This window comes from Etheostoma spectabile, chromosome 3, assembly GCF_008692095.1.
Source record: "Etheostoma spectabile isolate EspeVRDwgs_2016 chromosome 3, UIUC_Espe_1.0, whole genome shotgun sequence".
Classification (NCBI taxonomy): Eukaryota; Metazoa; Chordata; class Actinopteri; order Perciformes; family Percidae; genus Etheostoma; species Etheostoma spectabile.
In genome coordinates this window covers 3407649-3435495 of record NC_045735.1, presented here as the reverse complement: position 1 = coordinate 3435495, position 27847 = coordinate 3407649, and the positions used below count along the sequence as shown (strand labels likewise).

The 27847-nt window shown below is 39.7% G+C and overlaps 3 protein-coding genes across 5 annotated transcripts in view; 2 read left to right on the top strand and 1 right to left on the bottom strand.

Annotated features, from left to right (window-relative positions):
- Positions 1–1870: 1870 nt before the first annotated feature.
- On the bottom strand, positions 1871–5535 carry ift20 (intraflagellar transport 20 homolog (Chlamydomonas)). Its single transcript, XM_032507204.1, has 5 exons — positions 5315–5535; positions 3244–3381; positions 3057–3142; positions 2816–2919; positions 1871–1970 (listed from the first exon to the last, which is right to left on the bottom strand). Exons 2-5 carry the CDS (start codon positions 3368–3370, stop codon positions 1889–1891), a joined length of 399 nt encoding a protein of 132 aa, XP_032363095.1. The 5' UTR covers positions 3371–3381; positions 5315–5535; the 3' UTR covers positions 1871–1888.
- A 1654-nt stretch (positions 5536–7189) lies between these two features.
- tnfaip1 (tumor necrosis factor, alpha-induced protein 1 (endothelial)) lies at positions 7190–16187 on the top strand. The gene is made up of 7 exons (XM_032507198.1): positions 7190–7414; positions 8727–9082; positions 9599–9768; positions 13079–13162; positions 13576–13628; positions 13811–14006; positions 15398–16187. Exons 2-7 carry the CDS (start codon positions 8836–8838, stop codon positions 15626–15628), a joined length of 981 nt encoding a protein of 326 aa, XP_032363089.1. The 5' UTR covers positions 7190–7414; positions 8727–8835; the 3' UTR covers positions 15629–16187.
- A 1799-nt stretch (positions 16188–17986) lies between these two features.
- sgsm2 (small G protein signaling modulator 2) overlaps positions 17987–27847 on the top strand; it is a 79647-nt gene continuing 69786 nt past the window's right edge. For all 3 annotated transcript variants that reach the window (XM_032507192.1, XM_032507190.1, XM_032507187.1), the window contains exon 1: positions 17987–18233. In XM_032507192.1, the coding sequence (XP_032363083.1) occupies positions 18174–18233 (60 nt within the window). In that variant the 5' untranslated portion in view covers positions 17987–18173. The remainder of the gene's footprint in view (positions 18234–27847) is intronic.

Below are 27847 nucleotides of genomic sequence, written 5' to 3'. Positions count from 1 at the left end.
ACCACAACATCTCAATAGGATTCAAGTCAGGACTTTGGCTAGGCCACTCCAAAGTCTTTTTGTTTTTCCTCAGCCATTCGGTGGTGGACTCGCTGGTGTGTTTAGGATCATTGTCCTGCTGCAGAACCCAAGTTCGTTTCCAGTTGAGTACAAAAAGATGGTCGGACATTCTCTTCCGGATCTCTGGTAGACAGCAGCAGAATTCATAGTTCCTTTTATCACGGCCAAGTCTCCAGGCCTGAAGCAGCAAAAACAGCCCCAGACACGTCACACCTAACACCAACATATTTTACTGTTTGGTATGATGTTCTTTTATGAATGACAGTGTTCCTTTACGCCAGATATACTTGGCACACACTTCCAAAGAGGTCACCTTTGTCAATCGGTCCACAGAATGTTGTCACAAACGTCTGGGGATCATCAAATGTGTTGTGGAGAAATTGAGACGAGCTTTGATGTTCTTTTGCTCAGCAGTGGTTTCTCCTTGGAACTCTGCCATGCAGGCGCATTTTTGCCAGTCTTTCCTGATGGTGGAGGCATGAACGCTGACCTTACAATGAGGCAAGTGAGGCCGCTGTCGCTTGGATGTTGTGGGGTCTTTTGTGACTCGGATGAGTCGTCGCTGCGCTCTGGGGGTAATTTTGGCGCGGCCGGCCACTCCTGGGAAGGTTCACACTGTTCCATGTCTTCGCCATTTGGGATAATGGCTCTCACTGTGGTTTGCGGATTTCAAAGTTTGGAATGGCTTATAACCCTTCCAGACGAAGATACTCAATTACTTTCTTTCCAATTGTTCCTGATTTTTGGGTTCGGCTGATGTGTAGCTTTTAAGGATTTCTGGTGGACCTTACTGGGCAAGCAGCCCTATTTAAGTGATGCTTGATGTGAACAGGTGTGGCAATAATCAGGCCTGGTGGTGTGGCTAGAGAAATTGAACTCAGGTGTGGACAACCACAGTTATAGTATGTTTTAACAAGGGGGGCAATACTTTTTCACACAGGGCCATGATGGGTGGATTTTTTTCACCTTTAATAAAAACACCTTCATTTACAAATTGCATTTGTGGTTTACTTGTGTTGTCCTTGACTATTGTTTAAATTGGTTTGATGTTCCGAAAATTAAGTGTGACAAACATGCAAAGGACGGAAATGAGGAAGGGGGCAAACACTTTTTCACACCACTGTATATATATATATATATATAGAGGATTCCTCCTCCATGCAGCAGGCCCGGGTTCAACTTTGACCTGCGGCTCTTTGCTACATATCATTCCCCCCCTCCCCTTGTCTCCAGCTGTCCTATCAAATTAAAGGCCGAAAATGCCCACCTCTCTAACATCTTGACAGCGTGAATGATTTATTGTGCAGTACAATATAGAATTTATTCAAGTATAACCATCTGTCAGCTTAATTAAGACATTAAAGACAATGACACACGCGACACACAGAAAGAAGAAAAAGAGGACGATGTATTCCTCATGTGCTGTGCCCAGTGCCCACTGACTGGTTGTACCAGAAGTATGAAATATAAGCAAACATAACACAGATGATCAAATCAGGATCATCTTCTATCTTATAAATGTATATACAGATGCATGCACATGCAGTATTTCAATTTATACAAAACGTAATAAAACTAGATATACAGCCATTTTTTCCAGTATAAATAGTATAAATAATAACTTGTATAAATAGCTCCACCTGCACTGATGTTGGGCTGACACACACTCACACACGCACGCAGACACACACTTTTTAGGATGATGTTGGAGCTTTGGGATTGCTTCGGGAAAACAGCTGCAGCAAAGTGTTTCTCTGAAGTGGGCATCGCTCAGAGAAAACAGGACAGGCACTCTGGAAATGGTCGTACAGATGTCTCGGTCACATCCTCACTTCTGCAGAATAAACTGGTCGATAAACTCGTTCTGCTCTGACTCCACCTTGGACAAGGCTTCGTACTCAATACGATATCTGAGAGAAGGAAACAACAGAAACATAAATGTACACCAATAAATACAAGAAGGCAGAATAACAATAAATAAATATGAGTCCATCACGTGACACATGAAATGTTAGAAATGCCAGATATCATGGTACAGTGAACACTGTTGTGTTGATGGGTTTTTTCCTTCTTTTAATTGACCTTTAGACAGCTTAAAACGTATCCAGTTATGAAGAGAAATGTACTGTTTTTTGTTTTTGTGCTGAATTAAAATAGATTAGTCTCGCATTGCCAGACCCTCCTCTACAGCGCTGCGGAGGAAGGTCTGGCTAGTTTACGCAACATATTGGGATGGGAGAAAAACGTGCTTTGGTTTTTTGGCATTTCTTTAAACTTATCAGAATCGTCTTGACCGGCACTAAGCACCAGACTCAATGATGGCGGCTCTGCAAAATAGCCTCGGGAAGGAACTTGTTTTGGTGGAACGTGTACGTTAAAAAGTTAGTCGTGCAACAGAAAACTCAGATTGGACAGATAGATTTTCCTCATATCGTGCAGCCGCCCCAATGGTCTGGTTTAACCACTGTGCTCCATGTACAAACCATTACTTTATTACCATTAACAAACAATAGCTGTCCTTAGTTTAGAACGCCAACACAAAGAAAGCGGAAGGTGACTTTCTGGCAGCACCTGAACAATCCAGCACATAAAACGTCATCAGAATCAGCTTTATTTGCCAGGTATGATGACACATACGAGGAATTTTTCTTTGGAGAAATTCACATAGCCTAAAAAAGATCAGAAACCATGACCTATATCGCACAAACCAGCACTGTGTTTGTCAGGTTATGGCGTCCACCCACGCACTGGTTACCTCTCAAGTTGCATCTTCTTCTCGGCTATGAGAGCCTGAAGCTGCTGCTGTTGAGCCTCTCTTTGCTTTGCCACTGACTTCAGCAGGTTTCTGGCTCCAATTGCCTCAAGGAGAAGAACACAGTAATATTAATAATAATGTGTTGCTTTCATGATCAATAAACAGTTCATACTTTGGCAAAGCTGTTGCATATGAGGACTACAACATCTTCTGCAATAGCAGCTTCAAACGCTAAGCTTACCTTCATCTTTTCTGTCTCCGCTTCTTTAGCCAATTCATCCACCAGCTCAATTAGACCTCCCACTATCTTCTGGAACTGGCCAATTTCTGCAAAGGATAACACACGTGTACATGCTGTAGGATCTGTTGGTGTCGGTGGGGATAAGCAGGCTCAGCTTAATGAACTTGGCAAAATATTCAGTGCTTACTGTCCACAAATTCTTTACACTCTTCCTTGAGCTCTGAGGTTTTCTGGCTGACGTCGGGCTCCAGTACCCGTAGCTTGTTGAGTTCATCAAAGTAAAAGCCTGCCTCGGCTAACGGGTCTTTAGCCATGGCCACAGGGCCTGTCCCCAAGGAGACATAAGGAATGAGGGGATGGAGAACAGGGCAACAGAGAAAGAAAGCACAATTGAAATATAGGCTTGTATAGGCTTAGAGATTGTGTGGATTAGGCTAGATAAACATTTAAATGTGTTAAAAAGCAAGAGAAAAGTAATTTTGCTTATTATTATTATTATTAATTATTGTTGATTCAGATTTTAGATTATGGAAGGTGATCCACAAAAGTCTCGCTATATGGTCGGAACAATGGGATGTCGGAGCAGAGGGTTTATTTTTTCAAAACAAAGGCAGGTTGGACTAGTGGGACCACAGAGATTTTTTTGTACTATTGAGAAGTTGGAATAGTCGGAGAAATGACATGGCACCATTGTATAACAGGGGAGAATACTGTTGAACCACAATGGTGCAAATGGGCTCTGAATATGTTGGGAAGCAGTTTTTATTTGGGCTCTCTGCAGAGATTATCAGTGGTCAGATTGAATAGGTTTAAACTGAGATTTGTCCGTCTATAGTATGTTCAGCTGATTTTCTCTGATCCAGTTCCATTAGCGCTAACCCTAGACTGACCTTAGATTTCTATTGGGAAGTCTGAAGAAGAGCGTTGCTATATAAAGCAACACACCTGTTAGTTCCAGCTTGTTATAGGCTGCATTTATTATTGTGCACTTGATACTGAAAGCCGGAACATGTTTCCGGTGTTATTGATTCCACTCATAGACAGTTAAGATTAATATATATACACAGTCTAGGATTCTACTCTTACTGGGGCTGCACAATATACCGGTTTAAAAAAAAAAAGTATTGTCCTTGCGATATCAACTGGCGCAATACATACATCGCTAAAGGCTGCAACATATTGCGAAAGACACTCAAGAGATTTTTTTGTGTTAGTTGGAAGAAAATATCCGCAGAAAACTGCACTTTAAAATGTAACCGTCATTGTTTTTTAGTGGTGCCTTTTATATCCAATTCACTGTTATTGTTACTGTATTCACTAATAAAGTTTAGTGATGATTTTCTTTCATTTGTTTTAACTACAACAAGCAACTTGTGTTATGTTAGCAGATTACTGGACGCAGCAGAAATGCAGAACTGAGTACACTTTATCGTTTTAAAAAAAAAAATCGCATATAATCTCATAATGGCGAAATTCAACAATGTTATCGCGTATTTTCCTCATATCGTGCAGCCGCCCCAATGGTCTGGTTTAACCACTGTACTCCATGTACAAACCATTACTTTATTACCATTAACAAACAATAAAAACAACAACAGAAAAACCTTTATACAAAATAACATTTGTTGAGGTTTGTTGTTTAAGATGTCTTTCTACAACCTGAACGCATGAAAGACCATTCAAAAAGATGGGAGTTGTAGTCTCAGTCAGCCAAGCTTCTGTGGCAGGTGATTCCGAACTTTTGAGCTGCAGTGTATCTTTACACTGAATTCAACATGCTAGATAGCTTGATAACATAATGCTGACTAGTGGCTCGTTATCCGACTCTCGCACAGTGATAATATCTGTGTTGCCGACAGTCTCTGGTCTGCTTGTCGATGCGAAACAGACATTTGGTTGAACTATGACCTCCAATGATCACTATGGCAAGACGAGCCAGCGCTTTTATTTTGGCATACATTATGTAAAACATTAAAAGGAGTTTAGTCTCTTTCAAAAGACACAAATAGCTTTACGGTTTACATACTGTTTTCCCTGTCCAACCTAAAACCTAAATTAAAAAGAGTTACATTGGCTCAACTTAACTCGGCTACTTACCGTTAGCTAACGTTAAGCCTGCTCACAAAAGCTAATTGGACAACGACTTAAAACTCACACACACATACTATCCTCGTTAAGACGAATTACGTTCCTTAGATAACGTTAAATTAAACCAACCGTGTCATACAATGTTTGGGACATAAAACAGTAAAGTTTACCTGTTTAAACCGCTGCCACCGTTCAAACAGATGGCTCTGTGTTGTGCGATGTGGCACAGCAAGCAAGCAAACCCAAGGCAGAAAGCTCCTCCTCCCGCTGCCAAGGAAACCAAATCTTCTTCGTGTGTTTTACGGCGGTTGTTGAGCAGCTCATTGGTGCAATACCGCCACCTTCTGCTTCGAAAGGGTGGATCAGATAGCTAGATAGCTAGATAGCTAGCTAGATAGATAGATAGATAGATAGATAGATAGATAGATAGATAGATAGATAGCATAGATGATAGATATAGATAGATAGAATAGATAGATAGATAGATAGATAGATAGATAGATAGATAGATAGATAGATAGATAGATGATATTAGATAGATAGATAAGATAGATAGATAGATAGATAGATAGTAGATAGATAGGATAGATAGATAGATAAGATAGATGATAGATAGATAGATAGATAGATAGATAGAATAGATAGATAGATAGATGATAGATAGATAGATAGATAGATAGATAGATAGATAGATAGATAGATAGATAAATAGATAGATAGATAGATAGATAGATAAGAATAGATAGTAGATAGAGCTAGATATATGTGAGATAGATAGATAGATAGATAGAGAGATAGATAGATAGATAGATAGATAGATAGATAGATAGATAGATAGGCAGACAGGCAGGGGAAATTCAAGGTCCCATTAGTTTACAGACATCACACACAACATACACATACATTATAACAGGATGTTAAATACAAATAACAAATTTAAAAAAACAATCCACATGAATAATATGCACAATAGGGAAGATACTAAATACACCAAATAAAGTAAATAAAAAACAATCCACATGAATGTACTAAGGGATGTATAAGCATAAGACGCTGTTTTGACAGTAGACTTATAATCTAATTCCCTTTGGAATAAATAAATGAACATACAAACAAACAAACAAATTAATTAAGGGTCCTCCGCAAAAATACTTTCCGTGTAATTACATCCATAAGCAATCCAATGACAAAATGAATGACTGTCTTGGTCATAGATGTCATATACTTTCTGTAAGAAACATCTAAAAGCAAAAATCCTATGAGACAGGTGTCCCTGGTATTAAATCTCATGAAAGGGGGTCCATGGTAGAATTTGTATCTGTTTAGGGGTCCTTGACGTGAAAAGGTTTGGGAACCAGAGAGTTCCACAGATGAAGGCCCCCATATCAACTGTTTAAAACTGATTAAGTTAAAAGGTGTTCAGTCTGTATGGACTAAATTAACTAAACCATGAGACAACTATTTAATCCATAAAGGATCTGTTAGACCTTGCAAGTATTTACACACGGGCTATGTGTTACTTCATGATTTTCTTAAAAAACAAACAAAAAAAACATCTTCTGTCCTTGCAGTTCATATGATTTATAAGGTGAGTCCCACTACATTTTTCTGTGTTGTGCATTTGAGGTATTTGTTGTGCCCAAGAGCTGGAAAGCCAGTTTTGTCTAGGAAAAGAATTGTATTATGAGATAAGAAATCAAAATTAGAGATAAGAAACATATTTGACTTTCTAAAAAAATAAAAAATAAAAATAAAAAGTGTAGTCTAGTATTGAGTAATTCCAAGTATTTTCAAAAACGTTTTTCAAGTCCATCCATGAAATCTATGTCAACATTTAATATGAATTTAATGTATATAAATACACCATAACTCCAGTAAATACAGGGTGTCATCGTAGGCTAGCCATAATAATACCGGATAGGTCAGAATAAAAACGGCTCGCAATATATGCAAACAATCATAGACTGTTCCTGAAATTTACATAGACAGTTGAAATATATATATTTAAATACATATTTACAGTCTATGCTCGCAATGCATGTTACTGACTGTGGAGGGCAGCGTTATATCTCACAAAGCACAGCCTGCCGTAAACTCTTTCAAAGAAGAAGAAAGAAGATAGGAGAGAGTTTAACTTTACAGTTTTTTTTTTTTACAACTCAAGTATTTTTACTGTTGTGAATTTTCGTCTCACGACAATAAAGACCTGTTTAATTATCCAGACGGTGTGCTGTTATCTCACAACACATAAGGACAGCACCGGGAGCTCGGTAAGTAAACTGCTGTCTCGTTCCGTGTTGTTCACTGCTGGGTGTCGTTAGCTGGGGACATAACGTCACGCACTCCATTGAAAAATCTGGCACTTTAGAAGAACATAACGTTACACAACCGAATGCCATTTCACGTTATAACTAACCCGGTGTTGGGTTCAATTACTAAAACTAAACCAGATTTTAATACAATTTTGACTTTTAGGATTGGCTAGTTGGTCTGGTTGTCCCGCAATCGCATGGGAAGTTTGCCCACCCTGTTCAACATTAGCTAACATTAGCAAAACATACCCACGTAGGAAGTAGTGGAGTGACGCAAAGCGAATATTGAACTGACGTTAACGCTAATAAGCATTGACAAGAAGGCTGTAACGTAACCTGTTTTGCACGTACATTGCTAAAGTAGCGTAATACAATGTTAGGGCCTTGGCCTTTGTACAACGGGCACATTTTTGAAGGGAGTTCAGTCGATAACATTTCTCTACACGACCGAACAGGATAGCCGAGCTAACCCTCTGCTTGCTGTTGACTACATGGATGTATAATATCTATAACCACCGGTTGACTAGCATAATTTGCCACACCGAAGACGTATTAACATTAGTTCTCTTTTTTCAATTAACTTTCTTGTGTAAACTGACATACAACATGACAAAAACATAACATACCAAACTTTAAAGAGAAAAAGTTTGGTGATACATGTGTAATGCAGTAAAAAAAATCAAGAGAAAATAATGAAATTAATAAAAACAACTGAAGTCAAAATAAATAAAACTTAGCATATCATCTGTATGAACACGTTTCTTATTTACAATTTGGATAGACTTTCTTGAATTCAGTTCTGAAAGGTTCAAATGCCAGCTGAGACTTTGAGAACTTAGCTTTGTGGATGGGACATTTTTCCAACAGTTTTTTGTTTTCATAGTATAATATCACATCATTGGCTTCCCACTTAATTGAGTGATTACTTACTAGCTCCACTAAGGGGGACCACTATCTGAAAGAGATTAAATATCAGCTACTAATTGTAGTTCATTTCAAGATAAGTGAGCTGCTACCATTGTAAATGTAGTTGGTTGTTGATATGTGCACCTCTTCCTACTCCTCTAGTTTCCTGCTGAGTCACATTCCATTTAATGAGAAGCGGATCTGAGGAAAAGATAACAGTGTAATAAGTGGCTTCCACTCTTTATTGTGATACATGCCTTCAGCCACTGGGTGTCCTGCTTTAACACTCGTTGTCAACATTGTCTTTTCCTGGGTATCTTCATGGAGAGTTTTGGCTCCAGTTAAGGGCTCTGTGTTTTTCCAGGAATGATCTGGAGCAGTGAGAGGTTGTGGCGGCCTCATCAGTAGCTGTCACCACGGCGGGGGACCATAAGACCTCCGTCTGCAGGGTGGTCATCTTCCTCCAAAGGGACATGTCCGGGGACAGCTGCCTGCCCCAGCATCACACCCAGTCTCACTCAACCTCCTCAGTCCCTCCTCTGGCCTGTCCCAAGACCAAGACCTGCAGTTATCGAGGAGCGGTGGGCCTCGGCAACAAGTATGTCCGGATTAACGTTGGCGGGACCCTGTTTTACACCACACTGCAAGTGCTGACCAAGCAGAACTCCATGCTGAAAGCTATGTTCAGTGGAAAGAAGGAAGTGTTCACTGATAAAGAAGGTAAGCCGTCTCTACAGATTAAGCGGGTGTCCACAGTGGGGGGAAAAAAATCTATTCTGTTTCTGTGAAAACTATTATTTCCATTTAAATGTGCTATTTTTAATGACATTGCCGGTCAAAATTCAACACAACCTCTAACAACAACTGTTCGGAGTATAATTGTTAATTTGTATGTATGCTTTTATGTAAAACATGACTTCGCTGACACATTTGTGGCATATTTTAGGAAAACGGATCACAAATATTTTATCAACTGCTATTGTAAACCACACTTGTTACTCATCATGATCATAACAGGTCTAGCCAAGAAATTATTGAACAACTTCTACTGAAGGAACACCAGGAAAAAAGTCTTGCATAAAAAGTAATTGTCTTTTTGAGATGTTGGATTTGCTGTTATGTTGATCACATATTGTTTAATTTGAATGAAAATCTGCAAACTCTGTTCGTGTCACAGCATTGGGCACCTGTGGCTTAGACGTAGATATTCTCAACATGGTCTGTGTTTCTGTTCAGGTTGGATCCTGATTGACCGTAGTGGGAAACACTTTGGCAGCATCCTGTGCTACCTACGTGACGGCACAGTCACCTTACCCAAAGGACGTCAGGCTGTCCAGGAGCTGATGGCGGAGGCTAAATATTACCTTGTCCAGGGCCTAGTGGAACTTTGTCACAACACCCTGCAGGTCAGTCCCACCCACACTGACTAATATTTGAAGTTCAGAGAATGCAGATGTATTGTTATCAAGCCTCTGGACAGTTTGTGTATCAGCAGAAGAGTTCTGGGTCTGGTTAGTCTTTTTTTATTTTTTTTATTTTTTTATTTTTTATTTTCTTCTTCTTCTCACCATTATACAAAAGGCACTGAGCCTAGTCAGTGAGCATCTCTGGATACTCAATGTAAAACTTCACGTTAAATGGCCGACAGTACTGCGTTTACAATGATTTATAACATTAGTTTTTTTTTCTTTGGTGTTCTTGTCTGTCTTAACATCTGGGGCCAGATGCATTAAACTCTGTAGAATTACGACTAAAGCTGTGTGTACCCACAAAGAAAGAAATACGCGTACACGTTATTTTTTGAATCAGATTTGTAAAGCTGCACGTCAGCTGATTCTCTTTCATAAATCTCAAGCATTCTGGAAATGGGCACGTGCATGAGCCTCGTTTCCACTCCCACTCTTCGCCATAAACGGAGAAACGGCCTTAAACATCCATTTGCACATTGATACTCCACCCCTCATTAGACCTGTCACGCAATGCTGGGGCTGTTTATAGTATCTGGAACACTAATTCAACCCCTGTTTCTGCAACCATCGTTTCATTCTCGATCACAACGCTTATTAAATGTCAGATGGATGATCAATTACTCATTCATATGGTGCTAATGTTAAAAAAAAAAAGAATTTTATTTGCTGATGGCTCAAATGTAAATAAAAGTGGTGAAATTCACTCAACTCATTTAAAATGAAGTCTATAAATTGGCCTTTAATATTTTACAGAGCACTGTTTAGACCGCAAAAGAAAAAAAAAAGAAAAAAATAATAATAACTTTTATTTATATAGCGCCTTTCACAAACCCAAGGACGCTCAACAAACGGGGGGGGGGGGTAAGAGGTGAAGGTGTGGGGCCAGGAGAGATTAAATTCCATAAACCTCAGTGAAGAGGTATGTTTTAAGCTGGGTTTTAAAGGTTATAATAGAGGAGGCAGAGCAAATAGCAAGAGGAAGCTTGTTCCAGAGCGTCCCAGGACCTCAACTCGAGATTTAAAGCTTTAGTATGTAACTTTTTTGATATTAAAGGTGCTCTAAGCGATGTTTTCTTTCACGCACTAACCCCCCACCCCCCACCCCCCAATCCCTAACCCCAAATACTTGTCGATAATTGGCTGGAACATTGTTAATGCTTCGTGGTGCAGGTTGGCAAAGTTTATTTTTGGTGCCGTTTGTAGACCCTGGGCTGTCTGCAGAGACCGTGTTCTGGGGACAGGCAGCTCGCGGATAGTGAGGGGATGTTGGCTGTATGTGACAAAAAATGCTGTAGCCTAAAAAACGCGACCTTGCTTAGAGCACCTTTTTAATGAACGTCTGTTACATTCAAGCCATTGCTAAAAAGCTAAATAAGACTATTAGCTCAACAAAATTGCATCTGTATTTTTCATTATGGCTATGTTTAGAAGATTGTGGCGTCCGGCGACTTTCCCGTAAAAGCTCAAGTGAAGATAATGACCTCTTCTGAAGAGTCCATCATGTTTGTTTCATCAACCTGTCTTCCTTAGCTGCTAGCAACTGCGTCGAGGAGGGGCGGGGCGCGATCACGGAAGGCTTGTATCATGTGGACGCTCCGACAGTGTTGTTGTCATTACTTAGAATTCCTCATGTAGGTGACAGAAACTATAGCGTTAAATTTAAGAATTAGATCCTTTTGCTCATTTTTCTTCTGGGTTCAAGGAACCATTGTTTGGGATACAGTTTTTGCACATGGCTTCAGTGGGTTGTTCTTTCTTCAATGTATGCACCTTCATTAAATCAGTTTTTCCTCATCTCAATTTACTTTGTTCTATTTTAGGCTGGTTAAGAAGTTTGTCACACAACTTTGTTTAAATGTCAACATCACAAAAAAATTGTTCATAGGACAAAATGACAAAAAAATTGTTCATAGGACAAATTCCATGACAATTGTAGTCCTATCAGCCTCAGCTCTATTTTGTTGTTCCAATTAGCACACAGGTAAGATGGGGACTGACCATGCTAAACATCTGCAAATTAGCATTGTCCTCAAAAGGATGTTAGCATGCTGATGTTAGCATTTTGCTCAAAGCACTGTTATGAACGTGCTAGTATGGCTTAAATGATCTATAAATGTTTTTTTAGTTTATTACATATTTACCTTATCACAATATATAAAGGTATCAGGATATGCAATACCAAATACCCTGGTAGAGAATTTTATCCATATTGTGCTTCCCTATGGTACTTGCTATTTACTTCTTTTCGCAATATCAAAAAATTCATTCAGTTAAAATCTATGCTTCTTAGTTTTTGACCAGAACTGTGCGGTGAGTTCTATTAAGCTCCACTACAGAGCCTTTTCACGTGCACAGATTTTATTTGCTGTGGACAACAGTGTATCTTTATGCCTCTAGGCTATCTGTGGAAGACAAGTGTCAGTGCCTATGCATCACACTGACAGATGTTCACGAGAATGTCTGCTGGGCTTCCAGTGTTTGCACATCCTTTGGTTTCCAGGGGAACAGATTCCAAGGCAGCAAGTCTGAGTCCTAAGCTCACCGGCTATCATTCATTCATCATCATGTCCAATAGTTTTATGAATGAACAGCACACAACCTGCCTCCTGAGGCCCTTTGCGAGATTTTTTACTATTTTTGGGGCATCACGTGGACAGAATTATTAGATGATCTGTCTATGCAAGAATAGAATGCCTTTTAGTGTCACTATACACATGTACAATGATATTAAAAGTAACTCCCTTCCCAGTGAGAACATATACGTAAAAAATACATAACAACATTAAATAAAATTGCAAAAAAGGTGGGGGGTGCATCTTCTGTTGCAATAAACACCAGAATCAATTGGTAGTTTAATAAAGTGACCGTACATGTAACTAACTAACTTAAATGTGTCACAAGTTTTACAGTTTCTGACTTAAATAGAAATACATACTTTCTTGTAAAGGCATAGGTAGATTGGTGAACCAAGCTGTACCAAGGTGTGTTAAAAGACATACTATAAATACTCATAAATGCTACTCTGACTCGTTTCTCTATGTATTTGACTGGTTTAAACCTACCTGTTTATTGCACTTTTTGTTAGTAACATTTGGCCATGTTCTAAATAAGTTTATGTTTTCATTTTAAATGTTACCTTTACCCATTTCAAAATGTTGTACCTGGCCTAAAGACACTGAGTATCAAAGACACAATAACTACCCATGATGCCTCTAACTGCCAGTGTATGTTGGTTTGTGATTGACAGGACAGTAAAGAGCAACCCCTGTGTGTTATACCTGTGGTCACCTCCAGTAAGGAAGAGGAGAGGCTCATCCAGTCTTCTACCAAGGTAAATCGGCCCGTGTTCCACTTCTGATCATTATTGTGAATCTGGAATTAGTGAAGTTGGAAATAATTTAGATTTTTTTGAACAGCCTCTCCCCAAGTTTGGTCCTGCCCCAGTGCCAGAAAAATGAACAAAATGCTCTTGTGATAGGTCTCTTCATGGGATTCGCTGTTGATAATTAACAGAAAAAGCCAAATCCTTTAATCTCATTTAGCAGCTATTCAAAGATAAAGAAAACAGTCATATTTCTTTTATGTCAATCCACTTAAATATTCATTCAAACATTATTTTTCTGCTCTCTTGTTTTGTCAAGGCACTTCCAAATGGGTGATGCCTGCTCAGTGATTTAACAGTTGGTACTTTTTGATAATGAAGCAATAAAATCCAGATATTACATTTTTTTCTCCCTCTGCTAGCCTGTGGTGAAGCTGGTGTACAACAGAAGCAATAACAAGTACTCTTACACCAGGTAAGAAAGCCCTCCTCCAGAGGTCCCACTGCTTCATCATTACCAGGATCATTGATTAGTTTCGAGGGAAGCACAGGTTTTTTTGCTAATGAAGTCTAACGAGCCACAGGACACAGAGCGAAGAAAATGATGAAGCACTCCTTCTCCTCATTCAGTTTTTTTTGTTTTTTTTGTCTTGACAGTAACTCGGACGACAACCTGTTGAAGAACATAGAGTTGTTCGACAGGTTGTCTCTCAGCTTCAACGGCCGCGTCCTCTTTATCAAAGACGTGATCGGAGACGAGATCTGCTGCTGGTCCTTTTACGGTCAAGGTCGCAAGCTGGCGGAGGTGTGCTGCACCTCCATCGTCTACGCCACCGAGAAGAAGCAGACCAAGGTGAGGAAGAGTTAGGCCTTTTTCAGACCGATGTGTACTCTGCGTGAAGAAACGAGTCCGGCTTGGGTGCCCGGCAGAGACTCCAGCAAAACAACTCAGGGTAATCGGGCGAAAAAAGTTGAACAAGACTCTACTTTTGTTGCAACGCAATGCGACTTGATCCTGCAAGGAGCTACGTTGGCCAATTTAAATACATGCAAGCACATATTATATGTTCCTTGTAGGTTACTTTGTAGCATAAATGCTGTATTTCTACCGTTTACCTCACAATCATCTTGACAAAAGATAAAATATGTGCCACTATGACAACTTGCTTAGAGTTATAAAATCCTTTTATTAACCCATTGTGCAGTGTTTTGGTGTCTGATAAGCCTTTAAAAGCACAAATCTGTTACTCCCATTTTTATTTTATTAGCAACATAGCTCCCTGTGCTGTTTTAACGCAGGGCTGTTTTTTCGGTCTGGATCCCAACTTATGTCACAACAGCTGTTTTTGAAAATTAAAAAGCAAAAAAAAATGTATGGCTCCACGTAATTGAGGGCAGGATAATTAAAGGTGTAGAACTGCACCAACATTTTATTTTTGTGGATATCAATCCACTTGATACTGTGCTCACATGGAGCAGCCTCATATAAAGGATGCATTATATCCCATGCACCACAATCCCACAATTAACCATACACATGATACTTATACACATACTGTTGGTGGAGAGAACAGCAGCAGAATTCCAAAAAGAAAGACCGATTGCAGTGGTTACTGCAGTCAATAGTGCAACTACCAGTTCCTGAAATTAAAGTTGTCAAACAGGAAGATGGATGCCAAGAATCTAAACGGTTAGGGGCAACATACCAGACCACAACATCTCCTGATATCTGTTTAAGATCTACATAAACGTGACTAAGTAGATCGCTTGGCAATAAACACTATATTTTAACAGCAATAAATCCAATGAAGCCTCCCCCCCTAAAAAAAACAACAACTCTGCAGTAACAATTGTTACATTTCATCCCATCTCTGTCACTTACTTGGTACAGAGTTTCCACTTGACACACAACACTTAACAAAGAACACCGAAGGCACAAAGATTACTCTTAGCAACCAAAAAGAGCCTGAAGGTCTCTTTCGTAAGCTGGATCCTTGATTGTGTGCAGTCATTTGTATCAAATCAATACTAACAGACAATGTGAATTTGGCTTTTCTGTCTTATTTATGTCCACTAACACTTGCACTGCAATTCTACTATGCCACCAGTTATCTCTGCTTGGCCTGCAGGCATGAATGAAGCCCGGAAAACTCCACATTTGGACCTGTAGCTCTTCATGTATACTAAATACATGTATTCACATATATAGAAAAGTAAGTTGATGTCTGTCTCTTCCTACCTCAGGTGGAGTTTCCTGAAGCTCGCATCTATGAGGAGACTCTGAACACCTTGCTTTACGAGACAATGCCGCTGCCCGACAACTCCTTGCTGGAGGCCACGCGTCGGAGCTACAGCAACTGCGGATCTCACAGTGAGGAAGAGGAGGGGCCCGGAGGAGCTGAGCTTCGCGAGCGTGTCCGTCGAATCCACGTCAAGAGGTACAGCACGTACGATGACCGGCCGCTGGGACAGTGAGACTCAAACCACGCTGGACAGATTTCAGCGTTTCACGTTGATGATGAACATTCAAACATGAAATCTGTTAATACGTTTCTTTTTTGAATAGTTTTTGCCTTTTTACCACTAAAAGAAGTCCAAACTGTGGACTGACTCGTTACTCTAGATAGTTGCGGTGTTTGCTCTGTCCATCATAATTTATGAATTATTACCGGAGGATTCTGAACAACTAATTTTAAAAAAGAAAACTAGAGAACTGTAGGTTTTTTTTCTTTTCTTTTTTTTTACTAAATGTAGGTTAGTAGTGGAGGAAAATCACAGATATGCACTATTTCTTAGTAGAAATATTGTAAAAATCATAGCACTTACACTCTGAATTAGCAGGAGAGCATGTTTAATATTTATAGATTGTATTTTTAATATACACATACACATTATACATTTACAACAGCCTGTTGTTTTCCAAAGATGAATCTGTTAGTTTTTTCCAGAATTAGTGTGCCTTAACATGTTTTAATGCAGTTTACCATGATGCCTTTTTCCAGCTGTGAAGATAAAAGTTCTTGTTATTGAACTACTTGTTGTCTTTGTTATGTTTTCAGTAGGCAGGTTTAATGAGAAGAATCTACAGTTGAACGTACAATTAAATAACCCGGCTATTGCTTACTTCAAAGAACAGGTAACATGGAGGACTGACTCGTCCCATGTCGTAATTGTAATCCTTACTATTTCAGTCTTGGTTGATTTAATGACAGTGACACTCTTGGTTAAAGGTGGTAACAAGCACGGTTCAATTTACAGGTGCCACAATTCTGGGGACAGATGTTGGGCAGCTACTTTTTCGGAAATCAACAGAAGAGCTACTTGAATATGTTTACAGAGCAGTCAGGTCAAATGAGATCGTTTTATAAAAGGAGTCAGGCAAAAATCTGCCTTTCTCCATCCCAACAATGAGCAATTTGACTTCATGTTACACACCAAGCAAGTAGCTTTCCACACAACAGCGGGACATAGTAAAAGGAGTTGGTCACCTTGCTGAGGAGCTCCTCACTTTTCATTTGAGTTTACCAGGCACATGAAAATATGAAGTAAAGCATCAAAGTTGTGCTAATTCAGCTGTGTTTGGTTCCGGTGTTGACACTGCAAGCAGCGCTACGGGACGTCTAAAAACACAGAAATGAAATACAAAAGTATTTTCAAAAATAAGCATTACTTATTTTTTTAAAGTGCTGTAGTACAACTAGCAGGAGACACGTTATAATTGAGGTGAGTTTGGAGACACTATCTTATTTAATCATTAAATTGATAGACTGCATATTTTTGTTTTATCTCTTTTCTGTGCTGTAGTTTGTAGACGGTCCCTAAGCTCTCTAACTGTCCTAACACTGGAACTAAACACAGCTGAATTAGCACAACTTTAATGCATTTCTGTCATATCTACAGCAGTCAGATACAGTGTTCACTCGGAAGGAATCACTACACATGGGTAGGCACTTAAATATATTTTGAACATGTTAAGATGCTAAAAACACATTTAAAACTTGCCATGTTTAAGCCTGGTGGATAGCACGGTGTAGGCAGCACCAACTGTTTTCATTTTTCTCTCTACTGACAGCACTCCGAATTTACAAACAACAGAGCTACGTGTTGGAATCGACCGGAATTCTCCTTTAAGGTCTGATATCCCGTTGTATTTGGACGGAGACCAGTGAAGGACATTACAGACAGTGCCCTGTGGACATGTCATACTTCCAGACTTACGTCCACTGATTGAAAACCCTGTTTCCTTTGCCTTTTTATTTAACATGGACCAGAAACACAAGGCATAATGCAGAGTTGTTAGTGGAAGCTTTTCAGATAACATGGCTTCTGATGGTTGCAGGTGCACCCTCAGCCCACATGGAGGCACAAGCAGTAGATTTAATGACAGACTCCAACATAGTTGGCCATTCTTTAGCATGTTGCTGTGACGTCATTTATTTTGCAGCTGGCCAAGGCATCAGCACTCCGAATATTGTGTGTGTGTGCGGGGCTTGTACATGAAGTCATAAAATAAGCCCATTGATGCATTACATGTTTCATGAGACCCAAATATTTGCATGGAGGAGCATATGGCTGTCGCTAACATGAAGTGAGAGAATTATTATGATTTTGCTGCTGCAACGGGGAGGGGGGGGGGGGGGGGGGGGCGGGGGGGGGGGGGGGGGGGATTACTGTGCTAAAAATAACTTGGGGCTCCACAGGTTGGTGTGTTGGATGCTGAGAGCTGCAGGTTGGGGCGGGGCTGGATGCTGTGAGCCTCTGGAGCTCCAGTGATTTTTTTTTCTTCTCCCCCCCCCCCCCCCCCCCCCCCCCCTTCCTCCATTGATCAGTACGGTGAGGAAGGCGGATCCTCTGACGTCACCGTGAAGCTGCCCGGCTGCGTCAGAGTCCGGCTGAGCGAAGGAAGAAGGAAACAAGGAATAAAAGGGAAAGCGGGTCTGAAGGGCTGGGGAGAGCGGACGGACTGTGTCAGGGAGACAGACCTGTGTCGTGCACACCGCGGACGGACAGACGGACAGACATGGAGAGCTCCACGGAGGAAGACTACAAAGAGAAATTATTATGGAACGTTAAACGCGAGGTAGGCGCCCTTTGACGACCCGCCGAGCTTTACATTTACGCGTGTACTTTATTATTTTATGTAAATATTCACTTCCAAATGATGACAGGATTCTTGGAAGTGTTGCATTAATACTTAGCTTGTTTTACGCGGGCGTGTTTTCAGTCCACTGTGTTAGACTGAATTCTATTCAAGTTTACCAACTGATGCTTAATGGACGTAGCTACACTAGCAGCTTTCCGTTTAACATTTCAGAAACAGAAATGTTAAGTATTTGGCTATTATTTCCCTCTAATGACTAACGTTACAGCAATATCTATGGACATATTCACACATGGATTGAAATCATATATTATTCGATTTCCAACGAGTCAAATCTAAAATAAGTGTTAGGTATTTAATACAAAACATTGGCTGCATCATCAGGTAATGTATTGCTATAATGCCTTATAATACTCCCACAATATACAATACAAACATACATTAAAATGACAATATCTCACCAAAAGAAAAAAAAACATTTATTTCCTATGCATGTTGTAACATTTGCACAATAGCCAATCAGATTTATTATAAAAACAAATTTGTGTAAAAGGTCTAAGTATTAATTACCTTTTTGTTGGAAACCCTTGGTTAAAGCCTCTGTCTGAAGTGTTAGGCTACAGCAAGGCATTTTTCTGCACAGGTTGTATTGCTGTCTGTCTCTACCAGCAGCACTAACATCCACAGCTCAAACAGTGCTTCAGGCGTTTTGTTCCTGGTGATGAATGCCTCACATCTCTCCAGTGAGGAATAAATCATTAACCCTTTAACCTCGCTACCCACTCCTATTGAATGCTGCCTGCTGCCCTCACCGAAAGCTACAACTAGAAAGATTTGCCCGCACTGACATATCGGTGTAAATCAAAGCCTGAATGACAAGGTGTGGCTCGCTGCCTATACCTCAGTCTGAGTGAAAGTGTACATGTGGTTTCCATCATAATGGCGAGGAAAGGTCGAGCTTAAAATAGCAAGCCCAAAATCTATTTAACAGTCAAACTGAAAACGTTAATTATTTAACGTTAATGTCATTTGGGATCCTCATTAGTTGTTACCATAGTACCAATTATTCTTCCTTGGGTCCACAAAAAAAAAAACACAAGACATTCAACATTACATTAGTACCTCCACATTGTCAGTACAATAATATACAACACATCATATTTACACAAATGATACCTCATTACTTCCCACTCATTGCTTCACCTTAACAACATATTTTACGTTTTGTAATGACGATTTCATGTTTAGTGGCAATTGGTATCAGATGCATTTATTATAGCTTGTGGTTTTGTGAACTGAGACCACTGTAGCTAATTACAAAATTAAAACATAAAAATCCGTGTTTGTATGTACTTTGGTCTATTTTGCCTTCCTTTAGATGCTGCTGGAGGTAGGAAAAATAGACCAAAGTACATACAAACTCTCTGATTGCATAGCTGACAAAGTTGTATTCAACCCCTCTTAAAGAGACATTTTGCTGATCTAAATCCAGCTCTGTGTCATGGCAGTGTGGCCAGTGTTTGCAGATGGAACGGTGTATGGCTTTCCTCCGTGGCCGCAGCTCACAAATCTCCCAGCTGAGCAGAGCTGCAGAGTCTGCCAAGATCTGCCGGGTGATGCGTAACGGAGGTCCGCTGAAATCCTTTTCCCGGAGGGAAGCCAAACAACGGTCATCTAAACAGACTGCCCAGACAAAGATGACACAGAGCTAGATTAAAATTGGCAAAATATCCCTTTAAGTCGAGTCAATGACAAGTCCAAGTCAAGACTGAATCCAAATGCGTGTTGAGTCTGAGTCAAGGCCAGGAGCAAAAACAATGATCAGTGCCCATTCATTCTCGTAGTCCGAGCTGACTATGGTATAACCTGAATCAATCAGTAGAATCTTTTAAATTCACAAAAAAGTTCAAATGTGAAAGCAACAGGAAATAAGAAAATTTGCCAAGTCGAACAGGACCGAGACAAGTCCAAGTCAAAACACACATGGGACTGAAACAAGTCTTAATCAAAGGACCCACATCACTGAGACAATGGTAGATGGACTGCATAGTGCCTTTTATACCCTTTTTCCTCTCATTCACACACACATTCATACACTGATGGTTGGCTGGCTCACAGTGCTGCGGTTCAAGGCCCTGGCCTGCATGGCAACTTGGAGTTTGATGTCTTGCTCAAAGGCAAGAACCGCCAACCTTGTGATTAAAGGCGACAGCTCTACCTCCTGAGCCACAACTGGCCCAAAGTCCCCACAGCCTCCCCAAGTCTGAGATATTATAAAATATGTCTTAAGACTACGGGTGTGGGAAAAAATTGATATAGCATTTTATCGTGATATTTTCACTGGCAATACTATATCGATACACAGAAGCCAAGTATTGATCTTTCATTATATATGTGTAGGTCAGTTTGTCTGCTTGATGATCCCATTTTGCAGCAAGCATAAAACAGATGTTGACAAAGTTTCCTTTTGGGGACATCATTTGAAATTGGGAAAAATTACAAACTGGAAGAAAGGTTAAAAATTGCACTATATCGCAGAATGCTGCAACATGTTAAAAATCACAATAATATCGAATTTTTGGCATAAGTATCGTGATGATATCGTATCGGGAGGCGTCTGGTGATTTCCCCCCCCCCCTTAAGACTAAGACTGGACTTCAGTCTTCTCTTTGGGGCGGCTGTGGCTCAGTGGTAGAGCAGTAGCCTGCCAATCGGAAGGTTGGTGGTTCGATCCCTGGCCCTGCAGTCCCACGTTGAAGTGTCCTTGGGCAAGACACTGAACCCCGAGTTGCCCCCGGTGCTGCGCATCGGAGTGTGAATGTGTGTGAGTGTTTATCTGATGAGCAGGTGGCACCTTGTACGGCAGCCTCGGCCACAGTGTATGAATGTGTGTGAATGGTGAATGTGTCCTGTACTATGTAAAAGCGCTTTGAGTAGTCGTTAAGACTAGAAATGTGCTATATAAATACAGCACATTTACATTTACTGCAGTATTACAGCCATTTTACTTGTTAGAGCAGAAGGGTTTATGTCCAAGATATTTATTGCCTCAGTGCTGCAGTTATCAGAAACCCCAACATTTGTAATTGTCTGTTGGATGTTCCAAATCTGGGATTCAAAGTGTTTTATTCATTTCTGTCATGTTTAGAGCCAACACTATACTCATTTACACAAAAACTGTAGAAAACATACTTCGCTGTGAGGATTCAGTTTGAATATCTTGGCTAAATGCTTTTCTGTCCTCCTCCAACAATCCCACAATCACCCACGGGTTTGGGACTTAAACAAATGAATCATCACAATGTCTGGAAGGCCAAAAATAGCTTTAGTTCTCAGGATGTCTGCAGGCAGCCGGGATCTGTGTTTCCTAAACTCAGACCATCAGGGAAATAAGGAGGAACATTGTATTCTTGGGTCACTAGGCCATTTAAGACTGATGCTTCGAGCTGCATCTTCAAACACACCTCAGGTCATTTGAGTTTATCCTCCAGTAGCAATAATGTTTCTTGGTTGGTAACATTTAAAGAAAAGTACTTGTGTGTCAGTTGGATGTTTTTGTAGGGTCTCCGCAGTTGTGTATCTCACTTTAAAAGCTCTGTACTCAGTTTGCAGAACATGAAGGTGGCAGCAAAACAACTATTTTCTATTTATGTAAAGATATAGTGGAGAAATGGCATCCTTCTGAGCAGAGAATAGAGCCACACTTCTGTATGTGTTGTAATCCAAGCTTCTTCTTTGTTCTTCAAAGCGCATCCTGCTCTGCCTTTAAGAAAATGAAAGCTCAGATGGGCCGATCTGTAAGCTTGCCCCTTATGAGGTCATAAGGAGCAAGGTTACCTCCCCTTTCTCTGCTTTGCCCGCCCAGAGAATTTTGCCCACCCATGAGAGAGAGACATCACGGCTTTCAAACGAGCAAAGTGGCAGTTGGTCAAGGCCACAACCTCATAAATCCCATTACATGTTGGTTGCCATGTGTGATACAATTTTCCCCTTAGTTTCACATGTTTTCTCTACCTGGGTTGTTCCAAAGCTTTAGATACCTGATAGCATCAGAGTTAAATGTTCAGTCTTATCAATTATTGCCAGTGTTTGTCCAAGCATACTTTGCCTTTTGTCCATTCAGAATGGCCTTGGTTATGCTCAGATTGTGTATATTGGAGACCGACATATGATTATTTTTCCGTACATCAGTTCTGGCCAGAACCAATGAAGCTAATTTGGTTGTAAGCTAAAATCAATTAGCCCCAACATGGATGGATTGCTGGTGCTTCGGAAACATGTTGATCTGTTGTTCTTGGCAAATGTACAGTAGTTTGTTGTCCAAAATTGCAATAGTTTGCCAATAGCAGACAGTTATTGTAATCTCTGTGTGTATCCAGTCTAAGAATCAATGATGTGATTGACAATAGTTCATCCATGAGATGCTGGTCAATGCCTTCTGCCTTTTTTAAAGCATAGCAAACTGGGCAGAGAGAGACTGGTTTGTACAAAGCCCAATTGCTCCTGGTTTAAAGCTCCCTGTCTCTTTAAGTGGCGCTCCGCTGTCTCAGTATTGCTTGGCAACTGAAAGATTTAGCAGCTCCCTAAGAAGCTAAATTGCATCAGTTGACGATAAATATCACAGCAGTGAAGCGTCCCTGTCAGGTGGTCTTTTGTACAGAAAACAAAAAGTGCCTTTCTGTACCTGCTACCATCAGGAACCTTTGGTTTTTGTGTAGGTAGGGTTCACTATTTAGTGGAAGTTAAAGCAGCAGTCCATGCAGTCATGAACAGTTTATGTATGCATTTATTAATAAGGACAATAGTTTTTTCTGCTCTTAAGAAAAACTGTAATAAGTGTTTTATGGACAAAACAGGCAAGGAATAACACTGTCCCAGTCCTACAAATTAAAAAAAACAACTTAGAATCAACTTATTTTCCCCAAAAATGTATCCAGCAGGAAGTAACAAATAACATTTAAAAGTAAAATTAGAAAGCACATTCTCCAGTTTTAAAGATATGAAAGTAGTCCCTGGCCTTTGTCAGTTTTATGCTTTTTTCCCATATTTTCTTTATTTTAAAGTTCTTTAGCGGTTTGAATTGCTGCGCCTCTGTTGAGCCTGAGTTGTCATATGTAAGAGCGTGTAAAAGAAAGCACCTAGTACTGTGATATTTCGGGTGTCAGGTGTCATATGCCCAAAGCTCTATGACAAATGTGATAATGACAGGTCATTGAGAGATGGCAGGGACCAAGGGCAGTGGTGTCAAAACTGCAGAAGGAAAAACCGAGAGGATATAATTGAGCGTGATGCAAGCCAATGCTCATAGTGCCTGAAAATCACTATCCCATCTGTTTTGAATGGCGGTAGAACAAAAGGTGACTGTGAAGATGAAGAGCATGATGGGAAGATAAAATGAAAGTTGTATTTACTGCCCTTGCTTTGTGTCATAGCTCTCCATGGACCACCTTTTAAACGAATGGCAACATAATTCATTCATTCAGGCATAGTTCAGATGTAGCGCTCTAAATAAATTCTTATAGCTGGAAGGGTACATGCTTCAGCTGTTGCTGCTTTTTTTATGGGATAGCCAAACGACTACAAAGAAGCGCAAAACAAACACAAAGAGTCAGAAAACAATGACAAAGAAGCAAAATGACTACAGAAAGGTGCAAGACAACCTCGAAGAGACAGAAATAAAATGACAATGAGACACAAAATGACCTTTTTAAGAGAAATTAAATGACTACAAATGACCCTGGGGGCCAATATCTCATAATTTGTCCATGGTCTTCATGAAGGCACACTTGAGAGAAAAGTTCAAACTTTGCATCCCTTTCACACCTTGACACACCTTGATGCGTAAAGTGGGCATGAGTGTCAGATTGTTGGTTTTGAAAAGTTACAAAAGTTGTCTCACACTGTTGGACAAAACAACGAGCAATTAGTTTGAAGCATATTAGCGTACATAGTTGTTTTTTGAGGCAGAGGAATGGATCAGTCGACTGTTACTGTAGACTGAGCAAATGCAAAAATATCCTTCCTATAAGTGAGTAGTGAGCGGAAAACATGTAGCTTTGTTTGTTGCGTAAGGAGTTTTAATTTTAGTTATTCTCTGCCCATGTTTTTCCTCAGACATCCGAGGCAACCATTTTACAGCTGGTCTGAGAAATAGAAAGTAGACTTTTAGCTCTGTAAATCTATTCTGGTCCAGTCAACATCAATACTTCTGACCAGGGTGTTGGAAGTCGCTGCCATAGACTTCCCTCTTTTCTTTTAGCAGAGTGTTGGATAACTTCTCCCTCAGACTGACACATCCTCCAGGACAGAATCATTTCTTCCTGCCACCGTTTTATCTTATAACTTCTGCACCATGAGCCATGTTTCTAAACTTTGCATTGATATCCACTTGATATTTTGTACTCCGAGGTTAAATGTTAAAGCTTTAGTGAGCTTTTTTTATATTAATGAACGGACGTTACATTCAAGCCAATGCCAAATGAGTTGATACAAAGCTAATAAAGACTATCAGCTTCACAAAACTCTCTTTGTAGTTCTCAGCGTTGCTATGTTTAGAACATGGTGTCATCCGGTGACTTTCTCACGCAGAAACTCATAATAATAATAATAATAATGACCTCTTTTGAAGGGTTTTTTTTTTTTTTTTTTTTTGATTATCGTCCTTGGCTACATAGCATCTGTGTGGAGGGGGGGTGGGGGTGAAGCGCGCTCACCGAAGGCTTGTGTCATGTGGATGCACCAACAGCATTGTTGTCATTACTTACAATTCCTCATGGGGGAGACAAAAACTACGCACCATAGCTTTAATTTTCCGCCAATGGAAAAGTGGATAAATTGATTCAACACAGGATCTGGCACTTTTAAAGAAGCTGTACTCCACATTCAGAACATTAATATAGCATTAATGATTGTTTTTTTAGTTGTTTTTTTATTTCATGTAAGACAAAGTGGCGTTCTGAGCAGAGAATGAAGTCACACTCCCTCTGTGTGTGTGTGTGTGTGTGTGTTGTATTCTGGCAAGAGACTTGGAGAGCGGTGTTACTGTTTTTTTTCTTCAGTATTTCTATAACAGCCCTATTTAAGGAGAGGAAATGATTGCAGGGTTGCAGTCTGTAATCTTTAAATGTTAGAAAATCCACTTTTTGTGGGAAAACTGCAGATGGTCACAGCCCTCCTCATCCACCAATCCTACTCGGGCATGAATAATTACCTCATTAATGACTGTGTCTCTGCTGTGGCCTAACAATAGCTGATTAGGATGGAAACATATTATATTGCAGTTCCTCAGTCTAAGAGAAAGGGAAGGGACGGCAGCACACAGAGACAGGGACACAATACCGTAAAGACAATGCACACAGAGCAATGTCGAGGCCTTTAAGCAATACTTATTTGGTGATACTATACGGAAAGGACCATACATGTACATGGTTCTACATGTTTAAGGTGATTTACTATCAGTTAGTGCTGGAACGCTTAATCAATTTGTCAAATGACAGAGAAATCCTCTACAACTGATAAGTGATAATTCAATTGTTTTAATACTTTTTTAAGCAATAAATGCCAAACATAGTGATGGTTACTCAAGGATATACTGTAGAGACTTTAATTGAGATTTCCCTGCATTTGTTAGCTTTTTTGCACCTGTTCTGCACCTCATATTTGTCATAGACCTTTTTATCATGCAAGACATTTTGATATGTTACAGTAGGACAAAAATAATAGTACAAATAAGTATTGCTGAATTCCATCAAAGGGTTACTACCGTTTTTTTTCTTCAACCTGGAAAACCCCTATTTTCCTATGTTTTTGCGTCTAAGGGACGGATGGGAACCACAATCTTTGACATTGGTCCAGTACGAAACAAGCTACAGTGTAAGTTAACTGGACAATTGTCTAACTTCTAGTTAACTTCCCAAAAGTGCTCGTTTTGCCCCTGACAGACTCAGATTCCTTTTGTGTCTGACAACATTATGGAAAGGATCTCTTAAAACTTCTTAGAGACCTTTCTGTTGAAGCAGAATCCGCTCTGAAGTCGCTAAAGCCAAACCCACCAGACTCTATTTGAAAAAGCAAGACTTTTAACGTGTATAGAGCCAACATATTTTCACATATTTTCATGTAAATCGGTAATCTATGTGTTTATTTCAGTCACAACTTGAGTTGTGATGGTTGGCAAAGTGGAAAGACGTCTCTTCATAACTTCATTTTCTTTCTGTCGACTTTGAATGAAGTGTATTTTACGATGCTAAAATTACTGTTTCTTTACATGGAATCTGGTTGGTTTAGCGAATGCACTTTCGCGGATGTTTTTATGTTTAAAAAAAAAAGGATCTTACTCTTTAACAGAGTAAGACCCTTAGAAATCCTTTCCATAATGTTCTCAGACACTTAGAATATTAATCTGAGCCTGTTAGTGGCAAAACGGGCACTTTGTGAACGTAAATACAAACTGGACAATTTCCCTATTAACTTAGATTGTAGCTTGTTTTGCCGCTGCCGACTGCTGCAATCTTGCTTAATACTTGAGTATTTTCAAAAATTATTGTTCCCATCAGACACTTGGACACAAAAAAATAGGAAAATAGGGTCCAGGTACTTGCATTTTCTTCAGTTTCAGGGTCCATGAAGCCATCCTTTAGGTAATTAGTCATTTCTCTGCTTTTTTTTTTTTTTTTTTTACTATGACAAGTCAAAGTTTCCATTGTGAACAAAAAAGTTTTCTAATGGTACATGGAGTCTGGTGACGCTACATAATCCCCACCTCAACTTTGCCCACCTTCAACCTGTAAGCAGAGGTTTAATCAGCAATAAGTGAAAACACCTGTGCGGCAAACAAACAAAAGTACAGCTTTAATTTCAAAGTATGTAGCCATAGCAGTGTGTGCTTTTTAATCTTTCTATTTACTTATCAGATAAAAAATGACTTTGCTTTAAAATCATGTAAAACATACCAGGACAAAAGTATTGCAAAATCATAAATTATGCTTTTGTGATGTAATTATAAATCCTCAGGCAGCTAATTTGCAAACTGTCACCTTACACCGTGGCAACACAGGTAGAAAGGGATTGTTTTAACCCTTGAGTTGTCTTCCCGTCGACCATCCAACTTTTATTTTTTCCGGGTCAGAATTTCAAATTAAAACCTCAAGACACTTTTGTCACTTTTTCTGATGTTTTGGTCAATTTTTTTTTCTGTTTCTTGGGACATTTTTTGTTTTTTCTGACTTTTTTTTTCTTGAAATGTCATAAAATTGAACAAAAGACCCAAATTAAATGAATGTAGTGAACTGGTTATTTATTTTACTTGTGAAGAACTGTGTTCGGAACCATCCACGAAATTCTTTTTTGACCATTTGTTTGAAAAATGAATTTGTTTTTGATAACGTCTGATAGAAGCTTTTATGAAAATGGGTCAAATTTGACACGAGGAAAACAGGAGTGCTTGAAAGGGGGAACAACAGAATAAAGATATAAGCAATGCATTCGTTTGAAATGCAAGTTTTCATTTTTCACAAACCAAACAGGCTAGTTCCCTTTTCTCTAAAATTGCTCAGATTGAATCACTCATCTCAGGCCTGATTGTAATCCCCCCC